Here is a 15,036-nt window from a genome sequence, read left to right on the forward strand (position 1 = left end):
GAAGAGAAAAGAAAAGTTAAGGGTTTGAGTAAGAGTTTAAGGTAAGATGATGAGATTCTTAAAGGTTTCATATTTATTTCATTCTAATGCATGGAAAATAGTATGAGATTATTGTTTGGATATTGCATGTTATGTGTGTATTATGTTATAGAAGAGAAAGAGAAGAAAGGTGAAGAAAAAATGGTGGATAAAGGCAAAAAAGTTGCAAAGGAGTAAGGAAGAAGAAGAAGTTTTCATCCAAGTATTTTGTTGTAACTATATCAAGAATTTTTCTTAGAATAATTTAAATCCTACATGAAATTTTGATAACTTAATCTAGTGATATCTATAGGATACATTAAAAATTGAAACGTTAAATGAAAAGTAAAGTTTATTTATGTGGTTAATGGAAAATATTTGTGTGTGATATATTAATTAAACAATGATTAAATTGTAAAATAAAATAAAGAGAGAAAATTTTAAATAAGTGAAATGAATAGTAAAATTTAAGTATGAAGCTTGATGATGCTGAAGTAAATATGGAGAGAAAATTTATGATAGTTGATTGTACATAGAAAAAAAGACTAAATTGTAAAAAGAGTAAATTTTGATTTATTTTTAATTCTTGTACGAATTATAGTGAAATTGTGTGTATTAAGTGCCCTAGTAGACAAAATGAGAACTAGTTGGATATAAATGGCATGCCATTAGGAAAGTAATTAAACGCGCAAGTGGCATTATAATGCTTAATGATGTTCGCACGATTCTGCGAAGATAAGTGGCACTCTAGTGTGAGTAGTGACAATTCTGCATACCCTATCGCGTTTTATGGTGTCTACATTTGGGCAATTGAATATTGAGGTAAGTGGTAATAAAGGTATAAAAGATAGTGAAATGTAAATTGGGGATATGGTGCATTGTAATAGTTGTATTTAATCAAATTTTTTATGATAAGTATTAATGTTAGCAAATTATGGACTAGTTTATGCATGGTTATAAAAAAATTAATAAAAAATAGTATTGTAACAACCCGTTTTTCAGTGATGTTGAAAATAGTGGTTTCGGGGCCACAAATCTGACGAACGACTCCGTAAATATTTTTATTTAATGTCTACGAATCAAATATAGTATTATAATAAATTTTTATTTGATAATTTATTTTATTTGAATGAATAATTAGGTTCAAGTGGTATATATCCCTAAAGTCAAGTGGTTTTAGAAAAGGAGTTATCTGGACCTCGTTTCTATAAACCAAGCCCGTAATTTTTTTATTAAATATTTACAGGGTGTTATTAGTGTCATATTAAAATTTGGTTAATAAATTTTAACGTTTAAATAGTTAATTAGGTAAAAAGGACTAAATTGAAAAACTACAAAAGTTAATAACTATAAGCTTATTTGCATTAAATAGGTGTAAAAGCATGAAATAAAGGACTTAAGTAATAATTCTACCTATTTTAAATATAGTGGACAAATATGGCTTGGCATTTGTTGAAATTTAGTTTAATTTTAAAGGTTAATTTAGTAATTAGGCAAATTAAAAAATAAAATAAAAGATGATAAAAGAAATAACATCATCTTCTCTCCTTTTTCATTGTTTGGAAACCGAATAGAAGCCTTAGATAAGGAGAAGCATTCGGCCATGCTTGAGTCCATTGCATGATCAAGAAACAACTCGAATGGACACAAATCACAAAAAAGTCAAAGTAGCGTATTGGTGGTCGGTTTATGTTAGAAGTCATTTTTTAGTACAGGTAAGTTCGTATAGAGATTAAAATTGTCATTTTTTCTTGTTTTGGATGAGTTACTATGAACATTTATGTGAATTATACTTCTGATTTGTAATTAATTTGGTAATTGACATTGTGGATTAAGTTATAAGGTTAGTTTACTTAAAGTTTGTAATTTAGAAATGTGAAATTCATGAAAATATACTGAAATGTTATAATGAAATGTAAATAAAGGATTGGAGATGTAAAAGCTCCGTTTAAACCTCATGAATACTTAGGATACAAATGACATGTCATTAGGGATTATACGATTTTTGGTGCTGGTCTTGGATGTCCTACCGATGCTTGAGGTCCTGCATTTGTTGCAGATTCTCCACAGCTCGTGTGAGCAGCATCGTGTAGCTAACATCCTGACCCACAACTCGTGTGAACAGGCCCATTTCATAGCTCGTGTGAGTATTACAGATACGGTTATAGTTACATGTGCATGCACACTTTGTGTGAGCATGGTTCCTAAGTATCCAACGTTGTTTCATTTGGTTCAACGGCTAAATAAAGCCTTTATGAGTATATGAATACATGATATAATTCCCGATTTTGAGAAATGATATGAAATTTTGATATAAGTTTATGAAAAGGGAAGAATGTGTATTGAAAGTATGTGATGGATGATATATATATATAAAGTCTAAAAGCTTATTATGTGTATGTCTTGACTTGCTTGGAATTTATAAGTAATGTTATATTTACTAACCTTGAGAGATTGTGTATATAGGGAAGGAAATTTGGCATGTGTTATATTGAAAGTATGTTGATTGTTTAACTTAATATTTTGATAAGTTTAAGTTCCTTTATACAAGCTTACTAAGCACTAGTTGCTTATATAGTTGTTTTCTTTATTTTGTAGGTCATCAGAAAACTCAATCGATTGGAATCTCGTCGGAGCATCATCACATTATCTATTTGTCACATTGGTAGTTTTGGTTATCGGTTATAAATGCATGTAATAGGAGTTTATTTTATGCAATTTGCCAATGTAATGTGGTTTAAAGTTTATTTTCCTATGTGCTTTGATGTTGATTTATAAGTATATATATTATGTAAGTATGGGTTTTGGTCACTTGTGAATGTTTTGTGATTTAGATGGCTTATGGTTCTTTGAAGGGTGAATGAAGTGGTTACATGGTAAATGAATGATAAGTTTAAGGTATGAATTTGTGGCATTGGATTTGTGGTTAAATTGTGGTACCAATGAGGGTACATTGGATAGATATTTAAATTAAATGACATATGTGTATTTTGGCATGTAATAAGGCTTGATTGTAGTTTGGCAAATTGGTATGTTTGAGTGATGCCAAGCTTATTTATGCCTTAATGTTTATAGCTAATGGATCGTAATTAATGGTATAAATTGATAGGTTGTTAAATACTTATGCATGCCTTGTGATAATAGGTAAACCATGGTTGAATGGCATGTATGTTTGAAATGGTTTTGGTATGTTTGAAATGTGCTTAGTTAATGAACTTGAGATGCTGGATTGATTTTTAGTGTATGAATTATGGTTCCTTTTGGTGGCATATTAGTTAGTTTTATAGGATGGTTGGTTTGGTATGTTTTTGGTATGTTTTAAAGTGTTTTGGTCATGTGAAAATGATGGAAAATGGTATGGTTTGTTGTGCAAGAAAAGGTTAATGTTTTGGCTTATTTTAGGGGAAAATTAAGCTACACACGGCCTGGGACACAGGCAGTCACACGACCATGTGTCATTATTGTTTTAGGTACAAGTTTCACACGGTCTGAGACACAACTTGCCACATGGCCATGTGTCTTCAATCAATATGAACACGATCTGGCACACAGCCTGCGACATGGTCGTGTGACCCTATTTCGAATACTCACACGGGTAGACACACGGGCTGGGACACGATCGTGTGTCCAGATTTCGAATGCCCACATGGTCCGAGCTATGTTACATGGCTTGGCTACACGGCCGTGTGACCCCTGTTTTCCAAATTTTCATGTTTTTTCAAAAAAAATTATTTTGTTTCAAATTGATCCCTGATTGATTCCAAGTTGTTTTTAGGGCCTCGAAGGCTCGGCTTAAGGCCTAATTTTGTATTTTTACTATGGTTATGTTTAGCTATTGGATGTTGATATTAAATTGCATAATTATTTTTTGTTTTAAAGTTAAATGTTCTAATTTTTATGGTAATGCTTTGTAACCCTAATCTAGCGACGGAGACGGGTCAAGTGTGTTACAAGTATAAATCTTGATATACTTACTAAGCTCTTTGAGCTTAATGCATTTCTTTCAACGCGTAGGTGTAGATCTTTTTGAAGGAAGTAGATGAGAAGCAAAGCTAACTCATCTTATCACATCTCCCGACCAAAGGAAGTATGTAATTTTACATTTTGGCATATAGTCTTGGCATGTACATAGGAGCCATTGGAAGTGCTTTAAGAGGTCAAGAATTTTAACCTTGGGGTAACGAACTTTGTTGTTAAATTTTGTATTTTGGTTATGCTCTTAGTAGTTTTTGGATGAGATGAGAAATTATTGGTAATTGAAAAAGTTCATTTTAAAACATATAGCATGATGTTTTTGGTATGAGTTATTTTCCAAATCTTTCTAAACATCAAACCTCATAATAGTATCTATACCTAAGTTAAAAGTATTGATACTTGGTAAAAGGTACCGATACTTTAGTGAAGGTATCGATACTATCATTTTTTAATCGATTTTTCTAAAAACATCAAAACTCAAAATTGTATCGATACTTTAAAATGTATTAGTACTGTACAGATAGTATCGATACCTAACAACATGTATTGATACTTTGAATTTTTGCCCACTTATTTCTAAAACATTGAGGCTTAATTTGGTATGGATACCATTAAAGGGTATCGATACATGGTGCCAAGGTACCGATACCAATAAATTTGGTATTGATACTCCATATTAAAATAACATAAAATGATTTTTTTAGTAAGTAGGTATTCTAAATTCTAAGCATATAAACTTGTTATATAAGTATTATAAACCTAGCATAATGGCCTTGGCGACGAATGTAACATTTCGAAACCTTGATCCGGTACGCTGGTTGGGTTAAGAAGTGTTACAAAAATGGGTTTTCAAAGAATGCTGGGAATATATATTTATTATGAATCTCTTTATATTATTAGATGTTTTGAACAAATTAGAGATTTAATTATGATATGTGTTTATAGTAATTTTCATTTGATAATTTTTCCAACATTAGGGGAGAGAAATAGTAGTTGGATGAAATAATTACTTGGAAGAATTATTATTATTTAGATCCTTATAGAAAGTAATTTGAACCAGAAGTTCAAAAGGATAATTCAATTTATTGTAAGTTGATTGCCAGATGTATTTTTTGACCTAATGAAAATAACAACTAATGTGTTGAAGTCTCAGTAAGACAACCTGTTAGAATAAATTGAAAGTAATGCATGCTTGGTAGATCCATTGGTTTCAAATATGAAAATTATCGTAAAAGAAAATAATAAATCAAGATAGTCATATAGTGGAGGCAGGTGTTCCTAAAGAGAACCAAGACATAACTAATTATTCAAAATCCATAAGAGATTCATGTACCTGGATATGAAAATGATGAAAATAAAAAAATCTCAATAAGTTATATGTTAGTACAAGAAATATGAAACCGTGGAAATAAAAGTTGTCAACAACAGTTTTGCAAGCAATATTATTGTTGAAATAATGAAAGAAAACGGGGATCTTGAATAAATTCATTGAGAAATATAGACATGGAACATATTGGCCAAAATGGAAAGACGCAATTCAAGTAGTATTAAATTCGAAAAATTTTTGCACCGGTAGTCCAAACATCAAAGGTACAATAAAGCCATTAACGTACAAACGAGCAATTTTGCTAAAACGAAATAAGAAATATCAAGTTTTTCACTAAGTCTTGACATTGATAATGAAAAATATTCCTTTGTGGTAGATCCAATAACCTTTTGATATCTTATTAGAATGACAGTTAATGAAAATTTAATATGCAATCTAATCATTGTTATTACAGGCTTTTATATGAATCGCTATATAGTGAAATTTATATTAAATTCCTTGAAGGGTATAGAATGCTGGAAGCATATAGATTTTTTGAAAAATTGTTCAACATATTTGTGTAAATATTTATATGAATTAAATTGATTTGAACATATGTGGTAAATGATCCAACATGCGCATGTATAGAAGGATCATAACGAAAGTTTGTTATAATTATTGTTGGAACTCCTGAAATGATCAAAATATATTTCCCCCAAATTTTTCTTCACTCATGACTTTCAAAAGAATGGTGATATAAATGTTTAGCGAATAGATTCAAGTGATCATTTGAAAAGCTAATGTTCAATATTAGAATACGTAGAATTTGAGATATCATGTGATGTTGTCATGAGGGGTACTAAATATGCGTTGTAACATTTTTCCCCTAACCGAGATTTTGTCCCATTGGGTTTTTTTTTGGCGAGGTTTTTAATGAGACAATATGTTATGCATATTATAAAAATGTGAACTCTTTTTCCTTCAATAATATTTTTTTCTCCATAGAGTTTTTATCTTAATAAGGTTTTAAGAAGACATATTATCTACCAATGAATATCTAAAGGGAAGCGTTATGAAATTTTTTTTATTAAGTAGATGGCCATCAAAATCAAGATGAGTTTGATATAATTTAGAACTCTAAGATTAATTAGAACTAGTGTTTTATTTCATTTATACTTGTTATGTCTATAAATATAAACTTTAAAGAAACATTGTAAATATCCTCTATTAATCAATAAAAATATGTAATCCTCTTTTTGCTCTCATATTTCTTATTCTTTTACTCTATTATTTATTACATAACACCATTAATTTATTTAATTTTGGTATTTTTTAAATTAATTTGTATCATAAAATTTTACAAAAAAAAAATCATATGTACTTGCCAAAAAGTTTATCAAAACAAGAAAAAGTAAAGAGAAATGAAAAAGGAAGAAAACAAATAATTATCATCTTGTAGTAATTTATTAAAAGTAGTTTACATATATTAACTTCTACCGTATGTAGAGAAGAAATGTTAAATAAGATTTATATTTGTTTATATATTAAGTACCCTCTTGTACTTATATCAAAATATAATTTAAGTGAATAAAAAAAATTGAAGCCAATTCATTATTTAAATATTTAAATAAGATTACTGAGGAGACTGTCTTGCAACGTCACCAGGTGTTCTTTATGACGTCATTACACGTTTTAATATCCGTACAAACGAGTATTTAAATAGAAAATATGTTAGTTAATGGTTTTTTTTTTTTTTAAATGATGTTGGAATTGCAATATAAAAAATCACGCCAATTTGGGATTGGTAAAAAAAGATAAAAGGCAGAAAAGCAAGATATATTCTCACGTCTACCTAAGATTTTCTTTTCTTTTCCAAAAGGTCTAACGCAAACATAAATCTTGCTTATAGCTATAGGGATCTGTTAAGTTTTATTCAATTATTATTTTAAGTTTTAAAAATTAAACTTTTCTCTCCTAAATCTATGTTTTTGATTCACACTATTTCTTCCATCTCCAATATCATATACAAGGCTTTGTTTTTTTTTTTTTTAATTTACCCACTAAAAATCAATTTTTATTTCTTTAAACATTTTATCATTAAGTAGAAAAAAAAATCCAAATTTAATTAAAACAACCTGCTTGAGGTGAACATCCTGCTATTAATATGTTGGTATATAAATTTGCATATCACAACTATATGATGCTATTTATATATTTTATGGAAAAGTGAATATTAGTATTTTGTTTTGTTTTTTGTTTAAAATTCAAATAATTATGAAAAAACATCTGAATGGGGGGTCTATCTAATATGATATTGCAACGAGGATAGGTATACATAACCTAAAAAGGTCAATATCTTCTTCACCTAAACATATAATTTTTAATGTTTTAAAGAGACAAAACCCTAAATCTCCATCATTTCAATGGTTTTCTTTTTCCAACCACGTAGGTGCTGCGACTTTTTTTTTTTTTTGCCTTACAGCTGTGAGAAATTAAGGACTTCCCACTGCCTCTCATCAGAACCGATGGATTTGATGATAATTCCATCACATAGAGAAGTCAAAGGGTATGAGTGGTGGTGATTTAGGGTGCAGGTGAGAAGGAAGAGATGGTGGGAACATATTAGGTTTACTTTTGGGGTCCCAATTCGTTTAATATTCTTGTCTGCAGGTTGCAAATGGGTGGGTATTGACCTAAGGGGAAGAAGACAAATATCAATGTTGAGTAGCTAAGAGACATGAAGATTTTAAATGGCATGTTAGACTAATGATTGGAGCATTTCATGAATTTTATAATTTATAAGATACCCATTTTCCTTTTATCCCTGGAAAATCCACTAGTGCTTATTGTTTATTAGCCATGGAATTGGAGAAAAAGTTAAAAAAGGGACTGTGTGATTTTCTGTTTCATTAATAAGGCAAGGACAAAAATGGAGCTAAATCAACAATGAGTGGTGGCAAATACGTAGCCAAATGCAGTGATCTTATGTTTCAAACAAGGCTCAGGTGAATTTGGTTGGCATAGTGGATGGTTTTCAAGTTTACTAAACCTGAATATGGCAAAGCACCAACGGCTTCACACACGGTCAAGGTTCATGATGGTTCAAACATCAAAGGGAAAGCTAGAATTGGCTTTGCTTCCCTTTGGTTGCTGTCTTTGTCAATCAAAAATTGGAAAACAATAATTCCGCTACCTTTTCCTTTGCTTGTATCTTTTTCCTTCTTTTCCTCTTTTTACCCTGTCTTTTCTTTCTTCTTGCTTCTTCTTCACGTTCCATTTGATTCTAAGTCTGTCAAATTCTACTAGTTTATGTAACTATAAGTTACCATTTAATATTTATACTTTAATTTAAGTATTTTAGATTTTGTATTTTTCAAATTTTGAAATTTCAACTTTAACCTAAAATTTTTTTGATGGGTACATATATTAAGTTAAATTTTACTATTTTCAAAATCGTGCATAGCTAAAATATTATAATATATCTAATATCATGTTAGCTTATTTTTTTCACAAAAACTTGCGTTATTTTAGTTAATATATTTAACAATTACGGTTTAAATCAATATTAAAATTTTAAAATATAGTTTAAATTCACACATAGTAAGAAAATAATAGTATAATTTAATCTAATAAATATAACTACCAAGGACTAAAATTTTAAAAATTAAAAGGACTAAAAATACCGACTTATGCGTACTAAAGAGAGTAAGAGCATAATTTAACTTCTTTTCCCTCGTAAAGGTACAAATCTAAATTTAAGCATGAAAACCCAACAATTAACGGTAGCTATAATGTGTGTAAAAAGAAAAAAAAGTGGATGATATTTTACATCGATGCATGATTCATACACCTCCTCCCTCTCCTCCTATACAATTTCAAACAAAAGCGTGAACAATGGTGAAGAAGTAAAAAAAAAAAAAAAAAAAAGCAAGCAGAAACAAGTTTTTGAAATTGACTTTCCTTAACCTTTGGTTCGGATAATAGTGATGGTGCCTCTCCCTTGAGTGTGTATTTTGGTGAGGGCCACCACAGCTTTTCCAGAAAGCCCAGGACCATCCGCAGATACGCATGGCCTACAAGCGAAATCCCCCACTGGGTGCCTTACCGGCCTTGTCGGTGGCATTAGAATCCTTTCGTTAATGTCGTTTAGTGTCATATCCCCTTCTATCCCTCCGGGCTTAACCAATGCAAATGGATAAACAACCCTTGTTATCACCCTTTTCTTCATCTTATCCTCACTTCCTATAAAACCCACCAATAAAACCATAAATCAATGTTAAATCATTTAGCTATAATAACATCAACAGAAGCATTGTAACAATTCCCTTCGTATTTACCAGAAGAAATTTGGGTGTCTTTGTTGAAAAATGACTTGCTCTTGGCTGTTGATACTTTGTAAGAAGAAGATGATGAATCAAAAGCTTCTTCAGGGCTGCGTGGTATTGCCTCTTCTGGTGTTTTTATCTCCGTGACAATGTTTGCTTCCTCACTGCTCACCGATGTGCTCATTGGTTCATCTAAAGTATAAGGGGAAAAAATCCATACAAAGCATCATTTCAACATTGTATACGATTTGATATATGCATGGGATGGGAGAAAGTACGTGGTGGCTAGTAAAAGAGAAAAATGAATAGTAAATCATTACCTGAAACTCCATTAATGCTTGTTAACTGGCTCATGCAGCTGAAATTCTCAGATAGGCCCCAGTTGCAGCTATAATTCCAATATCCCTGCTGCATGATAACAGTGGAACTAGCCATGTTCAGATCACATTGTTAATTTGGTAAAACAAAAACAAAAGAAAACCAGAAAAAAAGAAAAAAGGAAAAATACCATGGCAAGATCATTTAAACCATTGAATTGATTATGATCATTGTACAACAAGAGGCGTCTTCGTTTGGATGGTTCAGTGAATTCAAGCAATGCATCTTCCAGATACCCAGAAGAGAAATCAGAGTCAAGATGTGGAAAGAATGGGGCAGTTCCACTTCCATCCATGACTGCATTCCATTCACATGCAGAGAAACATAAATGGGGTTAAACTCCCTTTAAACTAAAAACATAAAGGAAAAACAAACAGTGAAAGAAAGACTGGAAGACAATAAAGCAAGAAAAGAGTGTGTACCTAAAGACATGTCTGCGTTGAGAACTCCAAGGTTTTGAAGATCCCAACCTAGGGAAGGGCTATGGAGGCTGCTACTAGTGTAAGCCATAGAGTTAAGCTCACCCATGTTTGTTGGGGTTTAGGGTCTCTTAAATAGCTAAACAAGAAATCATTTTATAATATAACATTGGTTCCAACTTCTTGTAATGGTTTGATTGGGTTGTTCTAAATAACCAAAAGAAAAAAAAAGAAAAAAAAAGGTGAAAACTACATGATTGTAGAAAGAAAGAAGGAAGGGAATCAGTCAACGGCAATGGAGAGAAAAAAGAGTGTTTCTTGGGATATGGAAAAAAAACATTATTTTGAAATATATATTCTAAATATTTATTGGGTTTCTGTTCTCTGTGCTGGGGATTGGAATTTTAATCATAAATGTGGGGTTTGGTATATGGGGGACTAAATAATTGAAAAAGTTATGATATCATATGCTGTTGTTTTTCATGTAAAAGCAGAGGGATTGTTTTTGAGATTAAAGGACAAAAGAAAACATGGGTAGATAGACATAATTCAAAATTCAGCTATTCTTTTTCCATTCCTTCTGATATATGGTTACCAACCGTTTCTCCTATTGGCAACTTTTTCCCTACCACCTTCTCACCATTGTGCCTTCTTTTATATATCCATGTAATTATATTATCAAATTTGAAATTAAGGAATGCAAATCTTTGTCTAATTCATCCTTCACCCTCTCCATTTAGGTGGCGATAGGGTCCACAGACTAGCATGCTTGTGGGGTCCAGGTGCAGCATTTCAGCAACATGCAAGGAAGATGAGAGGTGGAGATGTGGGTCCAAACCTTTTTCACTCCATGGAGTTTCGATGGTCCAAAAACTTTGTCTCAACATCTCTGTTACCCACATTGTTTTTTGTGTGAAGTGTCCCTTTAAAATCATGTATATCATACAGTACGCGTTGGTTATAAGGTTTTTTATACAATTTTTGCTATTATCTATAATTTTCTCTAATTTTTAAATCAATTCTCTTAATTGTTACAATAATAATAATAAGATCACGCCTTTAATAATATATTGTATTTCTTGAGACGATAACGTTACATATTATTAATAAAAGTAAACCATTACCACATTTATCAATAATAAATAATCACAACATGGGCATGTAGGTAAACACCCTTCACCAATGTATCAAACAATTTCTAAATCCTTAGCTAATTAAACTCACGTAAGGAGGATATTAAGTGTGTCCATTCAAACTCACAGCTTCTAAGAATCTTTAATAATATTATACATCTTCCATATTCTATAGCCACCCTATAGATGGTAGGGCATGATTACACGAGCCCCAAACAGAAAAAACATGTATACATATCCTCAAAGGACAAAAGAGAAGGGTCTCTTCACCCCCACGAGAGACCCCCGGTTTTCTTTTTAGATATTATGAATATCCAAGAGAGTTTATATTATCATAGAACTATATTCTTTTCCCTCTTTCTCTACCATACTTTCAACCCCATTCAGTCTTGCAATTCTTCGCTCCTTAAAGATGAACTATTCTCAAACTCCCAACTTAAAACTTGTATCAACAAATACTATTGTGCCAACCAGTATAGCCATCAACTAATTCATAAACAATAGATTTTAGCCTAACGTTATATATAAAATATTAATAGTTATTTTGAAAGTTTTGAATTTAAATGTTGAATGAATGATTAAGAGAGAGGGGGGGGGGTTATATAACATAATAATTCACCAAACAAAATATATCACAACAGTATAGATTGTTGTTTTAGTTTTACTCTCATAATTGATATATTGATAATGATTTGTTTTGACCTGGCATTTCAAATCCACCCATATCATATGCATTCTATAACATAATAATTCACCAATAACAAATTATTACTATGTTTTTTTTTGGGTGCATAAATGATTATTACTATGTTTTGCATGTATTGAGAGAGAAGTCTATATTTAGAACACTGATTACTATAATATAAAGGTGAACACATATAAAAGAAATAACAACATGGTGAAGTAACCTCGAGATCTAACACAATTTCCCAAGATTGCACTAAAATTGATACATATATATATATATGTATGAACTGCCTTAATTAAGGGGTGAATCATCCAGTAACCGTGCAGTAATGCAGCATCAATACTTTATTTATTAGCTCTCTCTCCTACTAGTAAATAACTGAGATTACTCATAATTTTTCTCCTTCATGGTTTCTTTCTTATGGGACGTTGTACCCTGAAAAGTATCAAAATTTTAATTGTTAGCCTCAGCATATTAGCATAATTAAGATTAATAAAACCTTTAAAGGAAAAAAAAAAGAAGAAGAGTAATTAACTAGTGTTTTAATATGCACTTTAAATTTAGGATTTTACTTTTTGCTTCACTTCTTTTCTTGACAACCAATCAAGTAAAAAAGTGAAAATAGTGGGATTTCTTTAGGGTTTAGGGTTAATTAGTGTTTCTAGACATAAAAAAGATATTATTAAATTATAGGCTTAATGTCAAATCTGACCATTAACTTTTACATATTTTATCAAAATATTCCTAATTGTATTTTTAAGTTTTTTTTGGCCATCAACCTTTGTTCTTTTTTTTCAAATTGCTTCTTTTTAACCGTTTTGATGAAAGTAAAGTTAACAAGATGATGTGAAATTTCATACGTGGAATATTTTTAATAAGATGTAATTTATTACTTAGATAACCCAATAAAATAATTACATGTGGAAAATAATAAAATAAATAAATAAATCATGAAGTTAAAAAATAACTCTTAATTAAAAGAAAATAAACGTAATTATCTAAAAAAAGTTTCAAAATGAATACACACACTTAGTATTTTCAGTCTGATTTATTAATTATCTTTTTGAAACCTCTCGTATGCATTCATTTTGAAATCCTTTTTAGATAATTACATTTATTTTCTTTAAATTAAGAGTTTTTTTTAATTTCATGTGTGATTTATTTATTTTATTATTTTTCACATGTAATTATCTTATTGGGTTACTTAAGTAATAAATTACATCTCATTAAAAATATTTCACATCATCAAATCTATTACAAAAAACAGTTTAAAGAAAAACAAAAGTTGATGACCAAAAAAGGCTTAAAAATACAATTAGAATCATTTTGATAAAAAAATGTAAACATTAATAATCAAATTTATCATTAAGCCTAAATTATATTACAATATGGATTTTATTATATTCCTAAAAGACTCATTGTTAAAGTAAATGGGAAAAAAAAAAGTAAAAGCCCATTGAAAAGAATGAGGGTGTCTTGGACCACTCATCACTTGAGGCTTATCCCATTAATTTTCAAAAGCCCCAAAAGGAAATATGCAAATAACCTACCATTTGCCAGTCTTGAGCCCAAAACGTGGCATTAGTTTATGTAAAAGTTGGATAAATTTAACCACCACTTTCAAAAGATAAAGAGCAAAGCAGTAAAAAAGGAGGGTAAAAAGTAAACAGAATGGGGTAGTGTACTTACTTCCACATTTTTTGCCAGCTTGCCTGTTCCTAATATTGCATTTTTTGGGAATGGCAATAGCAATCCCAGGCATGATCCCGGCCTGCTTTGCCAATGGTGATAACAAAATAGCACAAAGGCACCTTGGAGAGGTCCTGAGTAAGGCACCCACCTTGGCGCAGCAAGCTGGAGGAACTTTAGCCCTTGCATTCCGAGCCGCTCCCAGGCATGGGCTTAAGCTTGCTGCAGCCGACCTGATTGGGGTCCTTCCACACTCTCCTGCTGCACCTACATCACTGACCAATGCATTCAAACTTATCCAAAACAAAAACAAAACAACGAGACAATAAGGTTTCAAGCTCAAAGCCATCTCTGTTACACTCTGCGAAACTCACTCTTTTTCCACACTGATTTTGCTGACCTCCACCAATGCATATTTATACACACATTTAAAAAAAAAAAAGGGGGGGGGTTCGACCTTAGGGGTGGTAAAATTTGGGTTTAGTGCGGTGGTTGTGGGAGACTTACGTGGAAGCATTTTGTGTCTTCTTCTTCCCTTAGGTTATTCAAGATGTAATGATTAGTTGAATGTTCCCACTGAAAGGATCCATCGCTTGTTACTTTGGTAGATTTTGGTTCATAAATAGAATGCTATTTCCTTGGCTATTTTGTTAAATTTTTCTGTTATGTTCTCTTCTTCAGGTTGCCTTAGGGTAGGTGGCAGTGTGAACATATGCATCGAAGGGTTTCCGTTATCTTTTTGGCATGCTTGGAGACTTTCAATAATTTGCTCCACTATGATATATTGAAATATATTAGACTATACGTGGCTTAAACTTATTAACCTACTGCTGGATATGACCTTATCTCAATAAGAAAAGCATATACATGACGTATGTGCTCTCCTATATACTTTCATATCCTAATTGTTTCTTAAATATCAACACCATGCATCATCAATGAAAATCAAAGCAGAAAATAAATAAAACAACATATATTTAGTGATTTCAACCAAAAATCTGAAATTAAATCAAGAGTCAAGTAAATTGGATTACAACCTAATTATTAGTCATTATTATCCCAAAACACACTCCAGCTAAAAGAATACATATTATGGAAATAGATT

The 15,036-nt window shown here is 31.0% G+C and overlaps 2 protein-coding genes across 3 annotated transcripts; both read right to left on the reverse strand.

The window, feature by feature from the left end:
- Window positions 1-9,005: 9,005 nt before the first annotated feature.
- LOC107937129 (uncharacterized) lies at window positions 9,006-11,428 on the reverse strand. Of its 2 annotated transcripts, none has more exons than XM_016869950.2 (6): window positions 10,425-11,428; window positions 10,133-10,299; window positions 9,945-10,029; window positions 9,637-9,816; window positions 9,266-9,541; window positions 9,006-9,164 (listed from the first exon to the last, which is right to left on the reverse strand). In XM_016869950.2, the coding sequence occupies exons 1-6, from the start codon at window positions 10,528-10,530 to the stop codon at window positions 9,142-9,144; spliced, it is 837 nt and encodes a 278-aa protein (XP_016725439.2). In that variant the 5' UTR covers window positions 10,531-11,428; the 3' UTR covers window positions 9,006-9,141. The 2 variants fall into 2 exon arrangements, with proteins under 2 accessions (XP_016725439.2, XP_016725438.2); XM_016869949.2 differs by having other exon boundaries at window positions 9,945-10,032; window positions 10,425-10,807.
- A 963-nt stretch (window positions 11,429-12,391) lies between these two features.
- On the reverse strand, window positions 12,392-14,691 carry LOC121213681 (non-specific lipid-transfer protein 4). The gene is made up of 2 exons (XM_041086568.1): window positions 13,932-14,691; window positions 12,392-12,677 (listed from the first exon to the last, which is right to left on the reverse strand). The coding sequence occupies exons 1-2, from the start codon at window positions 14,278-14,280 to the stop codon at window positions 12,661-12,663; spliced, it is 366 nt and encodes a 121-aa protein (XP_040942502.1). The 5' UTR covers window positions 14,281-14,691; the 3' UTR covers window positions 12,392-12,660.
- Between the last annotated feature and the right edge of the window lie 345 nt (window positions 14,692-15,036).

Source organism: Gossypium hirsutum, chromosome D01, assembly GCF_007990345.1.
Source record: "Gossypium hirsutum isolate 1008001.06 chromosome D01, Gossypium_hirsutum_v2.1, whole genome shotgun sequence".
Taxonomy (NCBI): Eukaryota; Viridiplantae; Streptophyta; class Magnoliopsida; order Malvales; family Malvaceae; genus Gossypium; species Gossypium hirsutum.

Coding starts and splice junctions, on each gene's coding strand:
- LOC107937129 (XM_016869949.2), bottom strand. CDS start 10,530: ATGGGTGAGCTTAACTCTATGGCTTACACTAGTAGCAGCCTCCATAGC. Junction 9,542..9,636: donor AGACACCCAAATTTCTTCTG/GTAAATACGAAG, acceptor TGGGTTTTATAG/GAAGTGAGGATAAGATGAAG. Junction 9,165..9,265: donor CACTATTATCCGAACCAAAG/GTTAAGGAAAGT, acceptor GAAATTGTATAG/GAGGAGAGGGAGGAGGTGTA.
- LOC121213681 (XM_041086568.1), bottom strand. CDS start 14,280: ATGGCTTTGAGCTTGAAACCTTATTGTCTCGTTGTTTTGTTTTTGTTT.